This window comes from Balaenoptera musculus, chromosome 5, assembly GCF_009873245.2.
Source record: "Balaenoptera musculus isolate JJ_BM4_2016_0621 chromosome 5, mBalMus1.pri.v3, whole genome shotgun sequence".
Lineage (NCBI taxonomy): Eukaryota > Metazoa > Chordata > Mammalia > Artiodactyla > Balaenopteridae > Balaenoptera > Balaenoptera musculus.
In genome coordinates this window covers 32,891,592-32,907,913 of record NC_045789.1, presented here as the reverse complement: position 1 = coordinate 32,907,913, position 16,322 = coordinate 32,891,592, and the positions used below count along the sequence as shown (strand labels likewise).

The 16,322-nt window shown below is 38.8% G+C and overlaps 1 protein-coding gene across 18 annotated transcripts in view; it reads left to right on the top strand.

The window, feature by feature from the left end:
• The window catches only part of SH3D19 (SH3 domain containing 19), a 185,508-nt gene that overhangs the window by 114,589 nt on the left and 54,597 nt on the right, over positions 1-16,322 (top strand). For 12 of the 18 annotated variants that reach the window (XM_036853925.1, XM_036853924.1, XM_036853929.1 and 9 more), the window contains 2 exons: positions 7,727-7,767; positions 14,121-14,163. In XM_036853925.1, the coding sequence (XP_036709820.1) occupies positions 7,727-7,767; positions 14,121-14,163 (84 nt within the window). Of the gene's footprint in view, positions 1-7,726; positions 7,768-12,695; positions 12,737-14,120; positions 14,164-16,322 lie in introns of all 18 variants that reach the window. The other 6 variants (XM_036853932.1, XM_036853930.1, XM_036853933.1 and 3 more) reach the window with 1 other exon arrangement.

Genomic DNA, 16,322 nt, shown 5'->3' with positions numbered 1-16,322 from the left:
GAAGCTAAGTAATTTAATTTGCACAAAGTCACACCAGCTGACAGGTAGAGGCGCCAAAAGTGAATATGGGCAGTTGGACCCAGAACAGGCTCTGCTGCCCCCTCCTCTGACCAGGGGTCATGTGGCCATGTCTCCTGTCCCGTGGTGGCCATCCTGCCTGGATGTTCCCAGCTGAGACATGAGCCTGAGCTCGTGCTGAGGGAGGATTCCTGTGAGGTCTTCTCTTAAGACTATAGAGTGGTACCTTCCACTGCAGTCTGGGCTCTGCAGAAAGATGGAGATAAAGGCGCATCTTCAAAACCCCAGATTTTGCATCTACAGCTACATTTGAGATACAGACATTGTATGCACTGCACAGCCTGGAGGCTACTCCAGCATCTCCCAGAACTGCTTCCCACAGAGATGTGTTGGACCACAGGCCTTCTTTTTAATTCTCCCTTCCACAAAACCTGTCAACCTCTAAAGGAGAACTTTAGAGTTTGGAAAATGTTGTTTTAGACATAAGATGGTTGGTTGGTTGGTTGGTTTTTAGATCTAGCCTGAACATGATGCTGCAAGTCTTGAATTGTAGAACCTGAGCTGACCTCAGTCAAAATTCTATTTTGTGCCAAAGTTTCCACCCCCGACACACAACTTTTTATTAAAGTATAACATACAGAAAAATACACAAAGTGTACAGCACCACGAATTTATCACACCTACTCAGCACCCCTGAAGGCCTCCCTGTATTAGTTTCCTAGAGCTGCCCTAACAATACTCCAAACTGAGTGACTTATAACAACAGAAGTTTGTTGTCTCACAGTTCTAGAGTCTAGAAGTTTGGAATCCAGCCCGTCAGAGGGGTCATGCTCCCTCTGAAAGCCGCAGGGGGTCCTTCCTTGTCTCTTCGTAGCTTCTGGGGGTCTGCCAGTGTCTTCGGTGTTCCTCGCCTTGCAGCTGCATCCCCGTCTCCCCACCTCCATGGCATCTTCCCTTTGCGTCTGTGTCTTCACATGGTCTTCTTCTAATGACACCAGTTACATTGGAATTAGGGGCCCACCCCACTCCAGTATGACCTCATCTTCACTATAGTAATAACATCTGTATTGGCCTTATTTCCAAATAAGATCACATTCTGAGGTACTAGGGGTTGGGACCTCAATGTATCTTTTTTTTTTTTTTTTTTTTTTTTTTTTTTAAGATTTTTAGAAATTTCATGTAATGTCTGAAACATTTATATTAACATATTTCCATACATATTTCCATACAAATACAAATATAAGATTTTTAGAAATTTCATGTAATGTCTGAAACATTTATATTAACATATTTCCATACAAATAACCCAATGAAAGTTTAGTATTAGTTGTTTTGTTTGTTTTTTTATACTGCAGGTTCTTATTAGGCATCAGTTTCATACACATCAGTGTATACATGTCAATCCCAATTGCCCAATCCAGCACACCACCATCCCCACCTCACCGCAGTTTTCCCCCCTTGGTGTCCATATGACCATTCTCTACATTTGTGTCTCAACTTCTGCCCTGCAAACTGGCTCATCTGTACCATTTTTCTAGGTTCCGCATACATGCATTAATATACGATATTTGTTTTTCTCTTTCTGACTTACTTCACTCTGTATGACAGTCTCTAGATCCATCCATGTCTCAACATATGACTCAATTTCGTTCCTTTTTATGGCTGAGTAATATTCCATTGTATATATGTACCACAACTTCTTTATCCATTCGTCTGTTGATGGGCATTTAGGTTGCTTCCATGACCTGGCTATTGTAAATAGTGCTGCAATGAACATTCGGGTGCATGTGTCTTTTTGAATTACGGTTTTCTCTGGGTATATGCCCAGTAGTGGGATTGCTGGGTCATATGGTAATTCTATTTTTAGTTTTTTAAGGAACCTCCATACTGTTCTCCATAGTGGCTGTATCAATTTACATTCCCACCAACAGTGCAAGAGGGTTCCCTTTTCTCCACACCCTCTCCAGCATTTGTTGTTTGTAGATTTTCTGATGATGCCCATTCTAACAGGAGTGAGGTGATACCTCATTGTAGTTTTGATTTGCATTTCTCTAATAATTAGTGATGTTGAGCATCTTTTCATGTGCTTCGTGGCCATCTGTATGTCTTCTTTGGAGAAATGTCTATTTAGGTCTTCTGCCCATTTTTGGATTGGGGTGTTTGTTTCTTTGATATTGAGCTGAATGAGCTGTTTATATATTTTGGAGATTAATCCTTTGTCCGTTGATTCATTTGCAAATATTTTCTCCCATTCTGAGGGTTGTCTTTTCGTCTTGTTTATGGTTTCCTTTGCTGTGCAAAAGCTTTGAAGTTTCATTAGGTCCCATTTGTTTATTTTTGTTTTTATTTCCATTACTCTAGGAGGTGGATCAAAAAAGATCTTGCTGTGATTTATGTCAAAGAGTGTTCTTCCTATGTTTTCCTCTAAGAGTTTTATAGTGTCCAGTCTTATATTTAGGTCTCTAATCCATTTTGAGTTTATTTTTGTGTATGGTGTTAGGGAGTATTCTAATTTCATTCTTTTACATGTAGCTGTCCAGTTTTCCCAGCACCACTTATTGAAGAGACTGTCTTTTCTCCATTGTATATCTTTGCCTCCTTTGTCATAGATTAGTTGACCATAGGTGCGTGGGTTAATCTCTGGGCTTTCTATCTTGTTCCATTGATCTATGTTTCTGTTTTTGTGCCAGTACCATACTGTCTTGATTACTGTAGCTTTGTAGTATAGTCTGAAGTCTGGGAGTCTGATTCCTCCAGCTCCATTTTTTTCCCTCAAGACTGCTTTGGCTATTCGGGGTCTTTTGTGTCTCCATACAAATTTTAAGATGATTTGTTCTAGCTCCGTAAAAAATGCCATTGGTAATTTGATAGGGATTGCATTGAATCTGTAGATTGCTTTGGGTAGTATACTCATTTTCACAATGTTGATTCTTCCAATCCAAGAACATGGTATATCTCTCCATCTGTTGGTATCATCTTTAATTTCTTTCATCAGTGTCTTATAGTTTTCTGCATACAGGTCTTTCGTCTCCCTAGGTAGGTTTATTCCTAGGTATTTTATTCTTTTTGTTGCAATGGTAAATGGGAGTGTTTCCCTAATTTCTCTTTCAGATTTTTCATCATTAGTGTATAGGAATGCAAGAGATTTCTGTGCATTAATTTTGTATCCTGCAACTTTACCATATTCATTAATCAGCTCTAGCAGTTTTCTGGTGGCAGTTTTAGGATTCTCTATGTATAGTATCATGTCATCCGCAAACAGTGACAGTTTTACTTCTTCTTTTCCAATTTGTATTCCTTTTATTTCTTTTTCTTCTCTGATTGCTGTGGCTAGGACTTCCAGAACTATGTTGAATAATAGTGGTGAGAGTGGACATCCTTGTCTCGTTCCTGATCTTAGAGGAAATGCTTTCAGTTTTTCACCATTGAGAATGATGTTTGCTGTGGGTTTGTCATATATGGCCTTTATTATGTTGAGGTAGGTTCCCTCTATGCCCACTTTCTGGAGAGTTTTTATCAGAAATGGGTGTTGAATTTTGTCAAAAGCTTTTTCTGCGTCTATTGAGATGATCATATGGTTTTTATTCTTCAATTTGTTAATATGGTGTATCACATTGATTGATTTGCGTATATTGAAGAATCCTTGCATCCCTGGGATAAATCCCACTTGATCGTGGTGTATGATCCTTTTAATGTGTTGCTGGATTCTGTTTGCTAGTATTTTGTTGAGGATTTTTGCATCTATATTCATCAGTGATATTGGTCTGTAATTTTCTTTTTTTGTAGTGTCTTTGTCTGGTTTTGGTATCAGGGTGATGGTGGCCTCATAGAATGAGTTTGGGAGTGTTCCTTCCTCTGCAATTTTTTGGAAGAGTTTGAGAAGGATGGGTGTTAGCTCTTCTCTAAATGTTTGATAGAATTCACCTGTGAAGCCATCTGGTCCTGGACTTTTGTTTGTTGGAAGATTTTTAATCACAGTTTCAATTTCATTACTTGTGATTGGTCTGTTCATATTTTCTGTTTCTTCCTGATTCAGTCTGGGAAGGTTATACCTTTCTAAGAATTTGTCCATTTCTTCCAGGTTGTCCATTTTATTGGCATAAAGTTGCTTGTAGTAGTCTCTTAGGATGCTTTGTATTTCTGTGGTGTCTGTTGTAACTTCTCCTTTTTCATTTCTGATTTTATTGATTTGAGTCCTCTCCCTCTTTTTCTTGATGAGTCTGGCTAATGGCTTATCAATTTTGTTTATCTTCTCAAAGAACCAACTTTTAGTTTTATTGATCTTTGCTATTGTTTTCTTTGTTTCTATTTCATTTATTTCTGCTCTGATCTTTATGATTTCTTTCCTTCTGCTAACTTTGGGTTTTGTTTGTTCTTCTTTCTCTAGTTTCTTTAGGTGTAAGGTTAGATTGTTTACTTGAGATTTTTCTTGTTTCTTTAGGTAGGCTTGTATAGCTATAAACTTCCCTCTTAGAACCGCTTTTGCTGCATCCCATAGGTTTTGGGTCGTCGTGTTTTCATTGTCATTTGTCTCTAGGTATTTTTTGATTTCCTCTTTGATTTCTTCAGTGATCTCTTGGTTATTTAGTAACGTATTGTTTAGCCTCCATGTGTTTGTCCTTTTTACGTTTTTTTCCCTGTAATTCATTTCTAATCTCATAGCGTTGTGGTCAGAAAAGATACTTGATATGATTTCAATTTTCTTAAATTTACTGAGGCTTGATTTGTGACCCAAGATGTGATCTATCCTGGAGAATGTTCCGTGCGCACTTGAGAAGAACGTGTAATCTGCTGTTTTTGGATGGAATGTCCTATATATATCAATTAAATCTATCTGGTCTATTGTGTCATTTAAAGCTTCTGTTTCCTTATTTATTTTCATTTTGGATGATCTGTCCATTGGTGTAAGTGAGGTGTTAAAGTCCCCCACTATTATTGTGTTACTGTCGATTTCCTCTTTTATAGCTGTTAGCAGTTGCCTTATGTATTGAGGTGCTCCTATGTTGGGTGCATATATATTTATAATTGTTATATCTTCTTCTTGGATTGATCCCTGGATCATTATGTAGTGTCCTTCCTTGTCTCTTGTAACATTCTTTATTTTAAAGTCTATTTTATCTGATATGAGTATAGCTACTCCAGCTTTCTTTTGATTTCCATTTGCATGGAATATCTTTTTCCATCCCCTCACTTTCAGTCTGTATGTGTCCCTAGGTCTAAAGTGGGTCTCTTGTAGACAGCATATATATGGGTCTTGTTTTTTTATCCATTCAGCCAGTCTATGTCTTTTGGTTGGGGCATTTAATCCATTCACGTTTAAGGTAATTATCGATATGTATGTTCCTATGACCATTTTCTTAATTGTTTTGGGTTTGTCTTTGTAGGTCCTTTTCTTCTCTTGTGTTTCCCACTTAGAGAAGTTCCTTTAGCATTTGTTGTAGAGCTGGTTTGGTGGTGCTGAATTCTCTTAGCTTTTGCTTGTCTGCAAAGCTTTTGATTTCTCCATCAAATCTAAATGAGATCCTTGCCGGGTAGAGTAATCTTGGTTGTAGGTTCTTCCCTTTCATCACTTTAAGTATATCATGCCACTCCCTTCTGGCTTGCAGAGTTTCTGCTGAGAAATCAGCTGTTAACCTTATGGGAGTTCCCTTGTATGTTATTTGTCGTTTTTCCCTTGCTGCTTTCAATAATTTTTCTTTGTCTTTAATTTTTGCCACTTTGATTACTATGTGTCTCGGCGTGTTTCTCCTTGGGTTTATTCTGTATGGGACTCTCTGCGCTTCCTGGACTTGGGTGGCTATTTCCTTTCCCATGTTAGGGAAGTTTTCGACTATAATCTCTTCAAATATTTTCTCTGGTCCTTTCTCTCTCTCTTCTCCTTCTGGGACCCCTATAATGCGAATGTTGTTGCGTTTAATGTTGTCCCAGAGGTCTCTTAGGCTGTCTTCATTTCTTTTCATTCTTTTTTCTTTAGTCTGTTCTGCAGCAGTGAATTCCACCATTCTGTCTTCCAGGTCACTTATCCGTTCTTCTGCCTCAGTTATTCTGCTATTGATTCCTTCTAGTGTAGTTTTCATTTCAGTTATTGTATTGGTGATCTCTGTTTGTTTGTTCTTTAATTCTTCTAGGTCTTTGTTAATCATTTCTTGCATCTTCTCAATCTTTGCCTCCATTCTTATTCCGAGGTCCTGGATCATCTTCACTATCATTATTCTGAATTCTTTTTCTGGAAGGTTGCCTATCTCCACTTCATTTAGTTGTTTTTCTGGGGTTTTTTCTTGTTCCTTCATCTGGTGCATAGCCCTCTGCCTTTTCATCTTCTCTATCTTTCTGTAACTGTGGTTTTTGGTCCACAGGCTGCAGGATCGTAGTTTTTCTTGCTTCTGTTGTCTGCCCTCTGGTGGTTGAGGCTATCTAAGAGGCTTGATGGGAGGCTCTGGTGGTGGGTAGAGCTGACTCTCAATGTATCTTTTTTGGGGAGGAAACGGTTCAACCCAAATGACCCCTACCATGTTCCACCCTAGTCAATATACCTTTCTCCTTCACAAAGGTAACAGAGTGTTGTAACATCCCTTCAGATCAGTGGAGACATTCAATAACATCCCTTATACCCTGCCTGGATATGTACGTGATACTTTGCCTTTTCTTTTTTTTTTTTTGGACCCCGCCGCACGGCATGCGGGATCTTAGTTCCCCAACCAGGGATCAAACCCGTGCCCCCTGGAGTGGAAACGCAGAGTATTAACCACTGGACCGCCAGGGAAGTCCCCTAAACTTTGGCTTTTTGAGTCCTGCTTCTAAGTACTGTTTTTAATCTTTTTAATTACTGTACCTGAGTCAACATAATACTAACATGCAGTCTCTGCACTTTTACACCAAGAAGTTTCTTCTGAAAACTTCAGTCAACCTATTTGCGTTTTAGTGCTGTTGCCTCTTCTATGTTACCTTATGCTAATTTTTTTTAAGTAGTTGTTTACAGAAAGCCTTCAAGAACCTTTTAAAAAAAATAAGTATTGCTGAAAATACTTATATTTTTATATTACGATCCTAGCTTCATAATATTGGAGACCTCCTGGAGCTTTTTTTTTTTCTTGTCTGTCAGAATAGTATATTCTTTTTTTTTTTTTTTAAGTATTTTTTTATTTATTTATTTTTGGCTGTGTTGGGTCTTCGTTTCTGTGAGAGGGCTTTCTCCAGTTGTGGCAAGCGGGGGCCACTTTTCATCGTGGTGCGCGGGCCTCTCACTATTGCGGCCTCTCTTGTTGCGGAGCGCAGGCTCAGTAGTTGTGGCTCACGGGCCCAGTTGCTCCGCGGCATGTGGGATCCTCCCAGACCACGGCTCGAACCCGCGTGCCCTGCACTGGCAGGCAGACTCTCAACCACTGCGCCACCAGGGAAGCCCAGAGAATAGTATATTCTTAAAGTATCCCTCTCATAAAATTAACTGATATATCATTGTATCTTCCTGAAGTTTTATCTTATCTACCTAAGAAACGGCAAGAGGATTTATACAGATTACCACAAGCATAAACTTTAAAAGAGCACAAATTCAAAAATAAGTATAAATTTTTTAAAAAGCATTCTGAAAAAAAAATTTATAAATAATTTTTTTCCCTAAATCACATCATTAAAAGTTCATGGTTGTATATTTTTTCTAAACGACTTCAAAGATGAATGTGTAATAACTATTCTTTCTTTCTTTTTCTAGCCAAGGACCCTTGTCATCCATTAGAGCAGTAATCAAGAGATGTAAGTTTGTTTCTTCCTGCTCTGTATTTTCCTCTGCAATAATTTTGAATGATGATTTAGATTTCCAGCAAGTGATTGTATTTGATGAATCTTACAAAGAATCTGACAAGAGTAGCTTCTCCTAAGGAGTAATAAACCATTTCAGACAAGCAGCTAGATTTTCAGCGTTCTTTTCAACTTCCGTTTATTGATAAGCCAGTTCCTCAGAACAATATTTTTCTCTAGAGAACTAAGCTGTTAAAAAAAAAAAAACAAACTATATTATGTAGTCAATTTTAATGATCTAATATAAATTGTATGTAACCATTTTCTATAGGTAGAGACATCTGATGGGTTTCAAAGATATCAAACCCTGTCCTTTTTTATTGATTTACTTCCACAGTATTTTAATTTGACTCTGTAAATAAATGCTTATGGAGATCAGCTCACACTTCCACATACATGCTAGAAGTGCCATAACAGAATTCTCTCTAAAATGGCGCATTCATAATTTCTGACTTTACTTCTTGGTTAAAGCTTTAAAACTTGCTCTTGGTGCAGGAGTTCAACATTCTTTTTAATAAAAGGCTCTGCAAATGTCCCTTTTCCAAAAAACACATGGATTACCTGTTATTATTTTTAAAAAGATAAGAAAGGGATATTAAATGTTCTTCGCATTATTTGAGCTGAGGTCACCACCCTGAGGAGAATGTATCCTATTTTTAGAAGCATAAGTTATAATATTTAGTATGACTTTAGGATATCCACAGGTGTGAAGAGCATGCATTTGAGCCATTGCAGTGAAAAAGTTGTCAGGTGGCAACACAGAAAGATATTCCACGCTTTCCCACATTTAATTTTTTGTTGGTGGTGGTGAATTATGAAGGTGTGGGAATGCCACAGTGGATATTGATGGGAATTCATATATGAAAATGAAAAATTCATGGTAACTTTATATGCCTTAGAGCCCTTGGGGAAAAAGGGGCAGATGGGGCAGGGAGGGAATTTAAAAAGAAAAGTAGGGTTTGGAATTTAGACAAGATGTTCTTGCTGAAGATATAATTCGGGGTAATTAAGGTTATAGGCAAAACCTTGGGAGTAGCCCAATATTTAAGGAGATAGTGTTGAGAATAGAGAAGGTGAAAACAAAAATAAAAAAACAACAACAAGAGAATAGAGAAGGTGACAAAAGACAGAATCTTAGGAAATATTGGTGTCAGAGATCAAGCTGTGCCTTTAAGGTTCCATAGGGCCAGAGAGGCGTGAGGTCCTCTCACCGAGTCCTGTCTGCTGGCCCCTGCCTTTGTTCCCTGGCTTCTTACCTTTCCTCCCTCTTGGATTTCAGAGGGGATTTGTTGGGGATTGTAATCCGTACCTGATTTCCCATAGATCCTCCAGCATGGCACTTGCTTACACTGAGGCCCCAGTGCCCTGCAAGGCTTAGGAGAAGGCAGCTAAGGAGGAGTGGGCCAAAAAAAGCTGAAAAAGAATTATCCCAGTAATAGAAAAACTAGGAGACAGCCGTATGTTAGAGGTCAAGGGGGGAGCGGTTTTCAGAGAGAATGAGTGAACCACAAATAGCTCTTAATGCTGCAGCAGGTGAGGTGACAGGAGCTGAGAACAGGCCGTTGAGTGTGGTGCTCAGCAGTGACCTTGGAGCAGGCAGGTTCGGGAGAATGTTGAAGCTGGAAGCCACACTTCATTTCAACAATGGATGGAGCTCGTGAGGTTGGGGCAGCTGAGTAGGCTACTCTTTCATGAACCATGGTGGTAAACAGGAGGAGAAGGATGGAGGGTCAAGCAGAGAGGAAATCTGGGCACGTTTATACACTGTGTAGGATGAGGAAGCCTGGAGACTTTTGTAGGCCGGGGAGGGAGGAACCAGGAGCGAGACCAGATTGGAGCAGGAGAGGAGAGGAAATAGTGAAGTAGGGCCCTAGGAGAGAGAGAGGGAGGAGGAGATGAAACAGAGGGAAAACGCCTGCTTTGAGGTGTCTTTAAAAAAAATAATAACCCAGTGATCTTTTAATTCGTATATGTCACTCACTTTGTATACACTGAAGAAATACGTGTTGGTTGTATTTATTCCTGACGTTTAGGCAAGAAGGCCAAACAGATCCTCAGGTGCTGCCACGTAAATACAGAATGAAGAATAATTGTGTCATCCCCTCTGTGTTTTCCCTTTTTGCCCATTCTATAAGAAAAAGTTGTAAGCAAATTTTGCCTTACCCAACTCATTAAAATGTTTGCTTTCCTATCCCAGACTCAGTCATCTATCCTTGGCAAGGAGAAAGACTTTATCACATTGTTAAAGCAACATTCCTTAACTGGTTGTATTTTAAATTCTTTCATAATGATTCTGGATCCAATCAAGACTTGAGATCCTTCTTTTTGTGTTCGTTCTTGGGAGCCCTAAATATTTTGGGCAAAGATCTTGAAAGTGTTCTAAGTGGATGTTTCTGGAAGTTTGTGCTTTTCCTTTCATTAACTTTTTAAGAGAAAATTATTCTTTGAAATTCACAGACTTAACTAGTATTTATTGCTTTCTGTGCATCAGGAACTATTCACTTACATTGTAAAATAACACTCTGCGTGGTAGGTGTTGACCCCATTTTACAGATGGTAGGGATACTGAGTCTCGGAGATTAAATGGCCTCACAAGGTAGATCTGAGATGTGCACCTAGACTTCCTGACTTCAGGGCCATTTTGAGCTTTCCACTCCTTGGATGTTCCTGTTATCATGTCAAACGCCTCTAGTTTATACCCTGTCCCAAGCAAATGTAGTTAGTGAGTTATTTTTATTATTGTGATTTTCACTGGTAAGGTAGCACTATAGCAAGGATGCTTGTAATATAATAATCCTTCTTTGTGGTTTTTTTTTCTGACCATCATTTAATTGATAATTTTGAATTATTTAGAATTAGGACTAGCATCCAGCTCTCCTGGCTCCACAAAGAGTTTAGTTCAAGAAGCAAACTGCTCCCAGCCCTTCCCATAATGAGCTGTGTGAGGTGGGATAATTCATTGACCCTCTCTGATCTCAGTCTCCTCATCTGTAAGGTTGGAGTAGGATGATCATTAAGGGTCCCTCCAGGACTTCCCTGGTGGCGCAGTGGTTGGGAATCCACCTGCCAATGCAGGGGACACGGGTTCAAGCCACGGAGCAACTAAGCCCGTGTGCCACAACTACTGAGCCTGTGCTCTAGAGACCACGAGCCACAACTACTGAGCCCATGTGCTGTAACTACTGAGCCCTCCTGCCACAACTACTGAGCCCACGTGCCACAACTACTGAAGTCCACACCCCTAGAGCCCATGCTCTGCAACAAGAGAAGCCACCACAATGAGAAGCCCACACACCACAACAAAGAGTAGCCCCTGCTCACCGCAACTAGAGAAAGCCTGCGCACAGCAACGAAGACCCAACGCAGCCAAAAATAAATAAATAAATAAATTTTTTAAAAAGCAGAAGTTTACTTAAAAAAAAAAAAAAAAGGGTTGGGGGGTCCCTCCAGGCTTATGATCCTGTGGAAACTTAGGAGAATTTTTTTTTTTTTTTTTAATGACTACATTTATTTATTTATTTTTTGGCTGTGTTGGGTCTTCGTTTCTGTGCGAGGGCTTTTCTCTAGTTGCGGCGAGTGGGGGCCACTCTTCATCGCAGTGCGCGGGCCTCTCACTATCGCGGCCTCTCTTGTTGCGGAGCACAGGCTCCAGATGCGCAGGCTCAGTAATTGTGGCTCACGGGCCCAGTTGCTCCGCGGCATGTGGGATCTTCCCAGACCAGGGCTCAAACCCGTGTCCCCTGCATCGGCAGGCAGATTCTCAACCACTGTGCCACCAGGGAAGCCCCGGGAGAATTCTTTATTAGTGCTAATAATGCAAATCCAGATCTCAGTCTTTTATAAACAGCTGAATATGAATTTGCTGTGTACTTAGAATTTAGCCATATGAACTAGAAAAGTGTGAAAATAATTCTGTAAAATGATATAACTTTGACTGAAAAACCTGCCTTTTTTCTGCGGCCTTAATCCAAAATGCATGGAAGACTGGCCTTGTGTGGCAGGGTTTAAAAGGAACATGTTGTTCTGTGTGGGCCCTGGGGGCAAATTTGAGTCTCCTGGTAACAACCACATCAAATCTGTTTGATCTGGGAAAGTGAGAATGAGATTAAGCAGATAGTTGAGAAATTAGCAGGAAGAATGTGAGGCACTACATGAAAATCTGCCGTGAAAATCTAAAGTGTTTCTAGCTACTAAACTTGTTCAACACTGACAGAAAGTGCTAGTCATTCTATAAGGATCAAGAGAAAAAAGAGATTTCAAAGATGAGTGAATACGAGAAACAAAAAAAAAATCAGAGCAGGAGAGGGGAGAGCAAGTGACTCTCCAAGGGTGTGGAAGAGGTCCGTAAGCATGATTGGGAGACCTTCTCTCCCCTCATCCTGCTGCGTGCAGTGTGGGAATGCCACTGTGCTAACCGGGGGTTGGAGTGCTGTTACGAATGACCGCTGGGGTGAAGGGGCAGAATCAAGTGGAAGGCCACTGATTTGAAAGATGTAAACTGACTACTGAATTACCTTTTGAGTACTATTCATACTTTAAAATTGATCCCTGTTGAAGTAGCAAATCGATTTTGCAGAATGATTTTTAGATTTTTTTTTTTTGCACTGTTACTAAAAACTGTAGGAAGATTTTTTTTGTTGTTTTTTTTTACCGTGGTTATGTGTGTGGATATCCTGGTCTGTACAGATATATCTTTGCCTGCAACATATTTCTTTACTCTCTGAAACTATGGTTCATCAACTTTTCCATCAAAGTACAGAGGTGGGTAGAACCAGTGGCATGACAAGACAGTTTTGCTGCTTATTCTTTTTAGAGCTTAGGCAACTGCGTTCACTCTTTTTTCTCCCTTTCCTCTTCTATAACCCCATCTTTTTTTCCCTTAGCACTCATGAATAGTGCACAGCAAAAATGCCCCGTGGACGAGGTATGTTTGTGACGATAAATAACATGATGTCTTTTAAAAGTGCTGTGTCTGCTGATTCTGGCTTTAGTGATGGTGGTGATGGGATTGTAGCACACTCGGTGAGCCTCTGACTTAATGAAACCGTTCTTACAAATCAGACCTGCCACTCAGAGCTTTAGCCTCTCTGTCCTCCTTTATTCCAGTAGAGAAAATGCACCTCAACTTGGTTAACTCTTGATAGAAATGTACCAGTCCATCATACCAGTTGATGGTATGAGTACAGAACATTCTCCAACTTGAGATCCAAGGGTTATGGTTTCAGATGTCAGGTTTGCTTTGCTAACCCCACGTAGGTTTGCTGTCACAGCTCCAACCCCAGCCTAAATTTCATCCCCACCTCCCGTCTTCAGCCCTGCCTCCCAGCTTTGGCATCCTCCTTGTTCAGAGAGAACCAGAACTTAATAGGAGGAAGAAAGAAAAGATTGATATCTTCAACCTTTTCAAGTCAGAAGAATTGAAAAAGTAGAGTATTGGAGACATAGGAAAGTAGAAATAGTTTATATCTGAAACAAATTCCCCTTTGTCCACAAATTTTACAGTATAGTATTTGAAGATTTGTTTAAAGGTATCTTTTAAATGTGCTCTTTAAAATAGAAATACTGTTCTCTATTACACATGTGTGTAATATGTGATCCCATATGTGACACATTTTCCAGGTCATCTGGTTAAGACATAATTTAATTTTAAAATAAAATTTGGAAAAAATTTAAACCATCTAGCTTTTTGAGTTTGAGGTTTAAGGGAAAAGTTAGTGCTGCATATACAATAATACTATCTCCTATAAACATTTTTATAAAAGTGCTTTGAACACTTTTTGCATGTATTATTATTATCTCTTAATGTAAGTAATAAAACAACTTAAGGCTTGTAAAACTCCAGAAAAATTAGAAAATAGATGGAAATTTGACCACTTCCACTCTCTTTACAATAGTTATAAAAAAAATTACAAAAGTGTAGTAATATGAATTAGAATAGATATTTAAAATTTTTTCTGCCCATTGTTATTTCATGTCATCATAATGCTCTTACCATGCAATTTCTATTTAGTAGCTGTCGTCTTTTCTCTGTTCATTCTTCAAATTATTTTTCAGAACCACGGAATGTGCTTTGGGGAGTTTTTGAAATCTATATTTTCTTATGCAATTCAGATATATAACTATAATTAACTTCATGCCATATGAAAAGATTGTTTTGATTTGCTTTCCTACTATGGATGTTAAAATTCATACATTCTATCTGATGTCAAATATAAGCTAACTTTTTCCAATAGTATATCCTATAAAAATTTAAACCTTTATTGAATGTACAAATTTTGTACTATATCAGTGTATTCTTTCTTTTATAGCTTCTCGGACTTCTATTCAGAGTGAGCTTCATCGAGATAGGAGGTATGGTTATATTTATAATAGAGGACATATATGCTGCTAATTATGAAGTAAAAGTGTGTCATCAGTTAGCAAGTTAAAATATTTCTCTCTCATAAGGAGTGTATTACAGCCTCATCAGTACATTTTCTGAATTAATCTGTAAGTTTGAATGATGATTTCGCTTGCGAGAAGAAGCAGTACGAGCCTGAAAATCTTCTTTTGACAGTAATTATTTACTGGAGCCAATTTTGAAATGTTTATTAAGCAACTGCTGTATGGGAAGCATTGTTGTAACTACTTCAAAGAAATGCTTTGTACCTCATAGCTACTTAGTAAATGTCACATGGATGAATGAACTGATGGCAGGATAGAAAATTGAATAAAGGAAGGATAAAGAAAGGAAAAGAGTCAGGCAGACTAGATGGATAGCTGAATGAATAAAAATGGCTAGATGGCTGGTGGGAGGGAGGGATGGAGGGGAGCAGGGAGGAGTGAGTCACTGGATAGATAGAAGGAAGGACCAATAGACAGACAGATGGTAGGATGGATGGAAGTGTGGACAGGTGGATAAATAGAAAGATAGATTTATGGTCCCTACTTTCAAATTTCTTAAAGTATCGTGTTGAGTAATGAAGAACAAGGAGTTTATAGTCAGACATAACCAAGTTCAAATCCTGACTTCGCTTTCTCACCATGTGACCTTGGGCAAGCTCCTTAACCTTTCTTAGCTTCTATATCCCCACCTTTAAAATGCCGCTAATCATACTTACCTCATAAGGTTGTCATAAGGGTTACTGCGTGTATAGTGGTTAACATTTATTAACTAGTAATTCATTATCTAGTTAGATAAAAGCTATATAAAAATTGGAATGACTCATTTGGATTCCACACAGGGAAGTGAAAGTAAGTTCACTGTGGCACACTTAGCATAATGTCTAAGAGGGGATTGGCTAAATGCAATTTGTGAAACGCTTTTTCTAACTCTGAGTATAATGCATGCTCATTACAGAAAATATTGGAAAACTAATAAAAATATAAAGAATAAAACACAGCGTATTCACTCTCCTACATAAAGACAGCAACAATTAATAGCTTTGACTAGTACATTCCAGATTATGAAGATAGGTAACAAGATTCTGTACATACATCTCAGAATCTCATTTTTCTCTATAATTAGATCTTATATTTCCCTTTGTCAATCCAAGTTCTTCTAATATATGACTGTTTGTGTTTAAATAATATTTGTCTGTGAGGTGATCATATTCTTTGTTTAATCATTTTTCTCATGTTGAAAATATGTGTTCTTATTTATTTGTGCTAATAAATAATTCTTGTTATTTAAATTTTTAAAAGCTATAAGTAGAGGTTCTTAGGTAATACAATTCAAATTTAATCGATGGGCAGTTTCTACTGATTCACAGGCTAGCATGTGAGTGTGTGTACATGTACAGTTTTTATAATAGCAGTGCTTTTTATTTTTATTTTTATTTTCCATAGAGTTCTAGAGAAAGGCAGAGGAGGTATCATCATACCTATGTGTTAGATGAGAAAAGTGAGGCTCAGAGAGGTTGACTGATTTGCTCAGAGTCACGCAGTTGGTATTTGTTAGGAAATCAGGTTGAAGGTAAAATGTAAACATGAGACCGTAGAATCAGGTTAAGAAAATGATGAAAGAAGCCACACCTAAATCACTGTGGCTCCAAGTATTGAAGATTAAGCCTCAGATTCATATACAAACTGACCAGGAACACACATCAGGGTCTAGAAGTGAACAAGTAAACTCTAAACACTTAAAGGTCATTCTGAATGGGGGAGAGGTAGAGAGAGGAGGAAGAGGCTTTTCTTCTGATACATAGCATCATTTCAGACTATGTACTTTATAATAACGGAAAACTAAACATTTCCATTCAACCAGTGCATTTTTCTGTCTTATGATACCCTATGTTTGTGCCATAGGCTAGATAGCAGAGCCCTGGGATGAAGAGGTTGAATGGGTCTTGGTCCTCATTCTTATCAGCCAAGGCAGAGCGAAGTGTGCTCAGGGTACATCTCTAACTCTCTGAGGCCAGTGTCATGGAGGATGGCTGTCATGTGCTCCCTCGAAGCCTGCCTCGGTGTACTGTTAGAGATAGAGCAGGTCAGACAGGTCATTTCTGTGACTGTGGCAATTCTTATGTCAC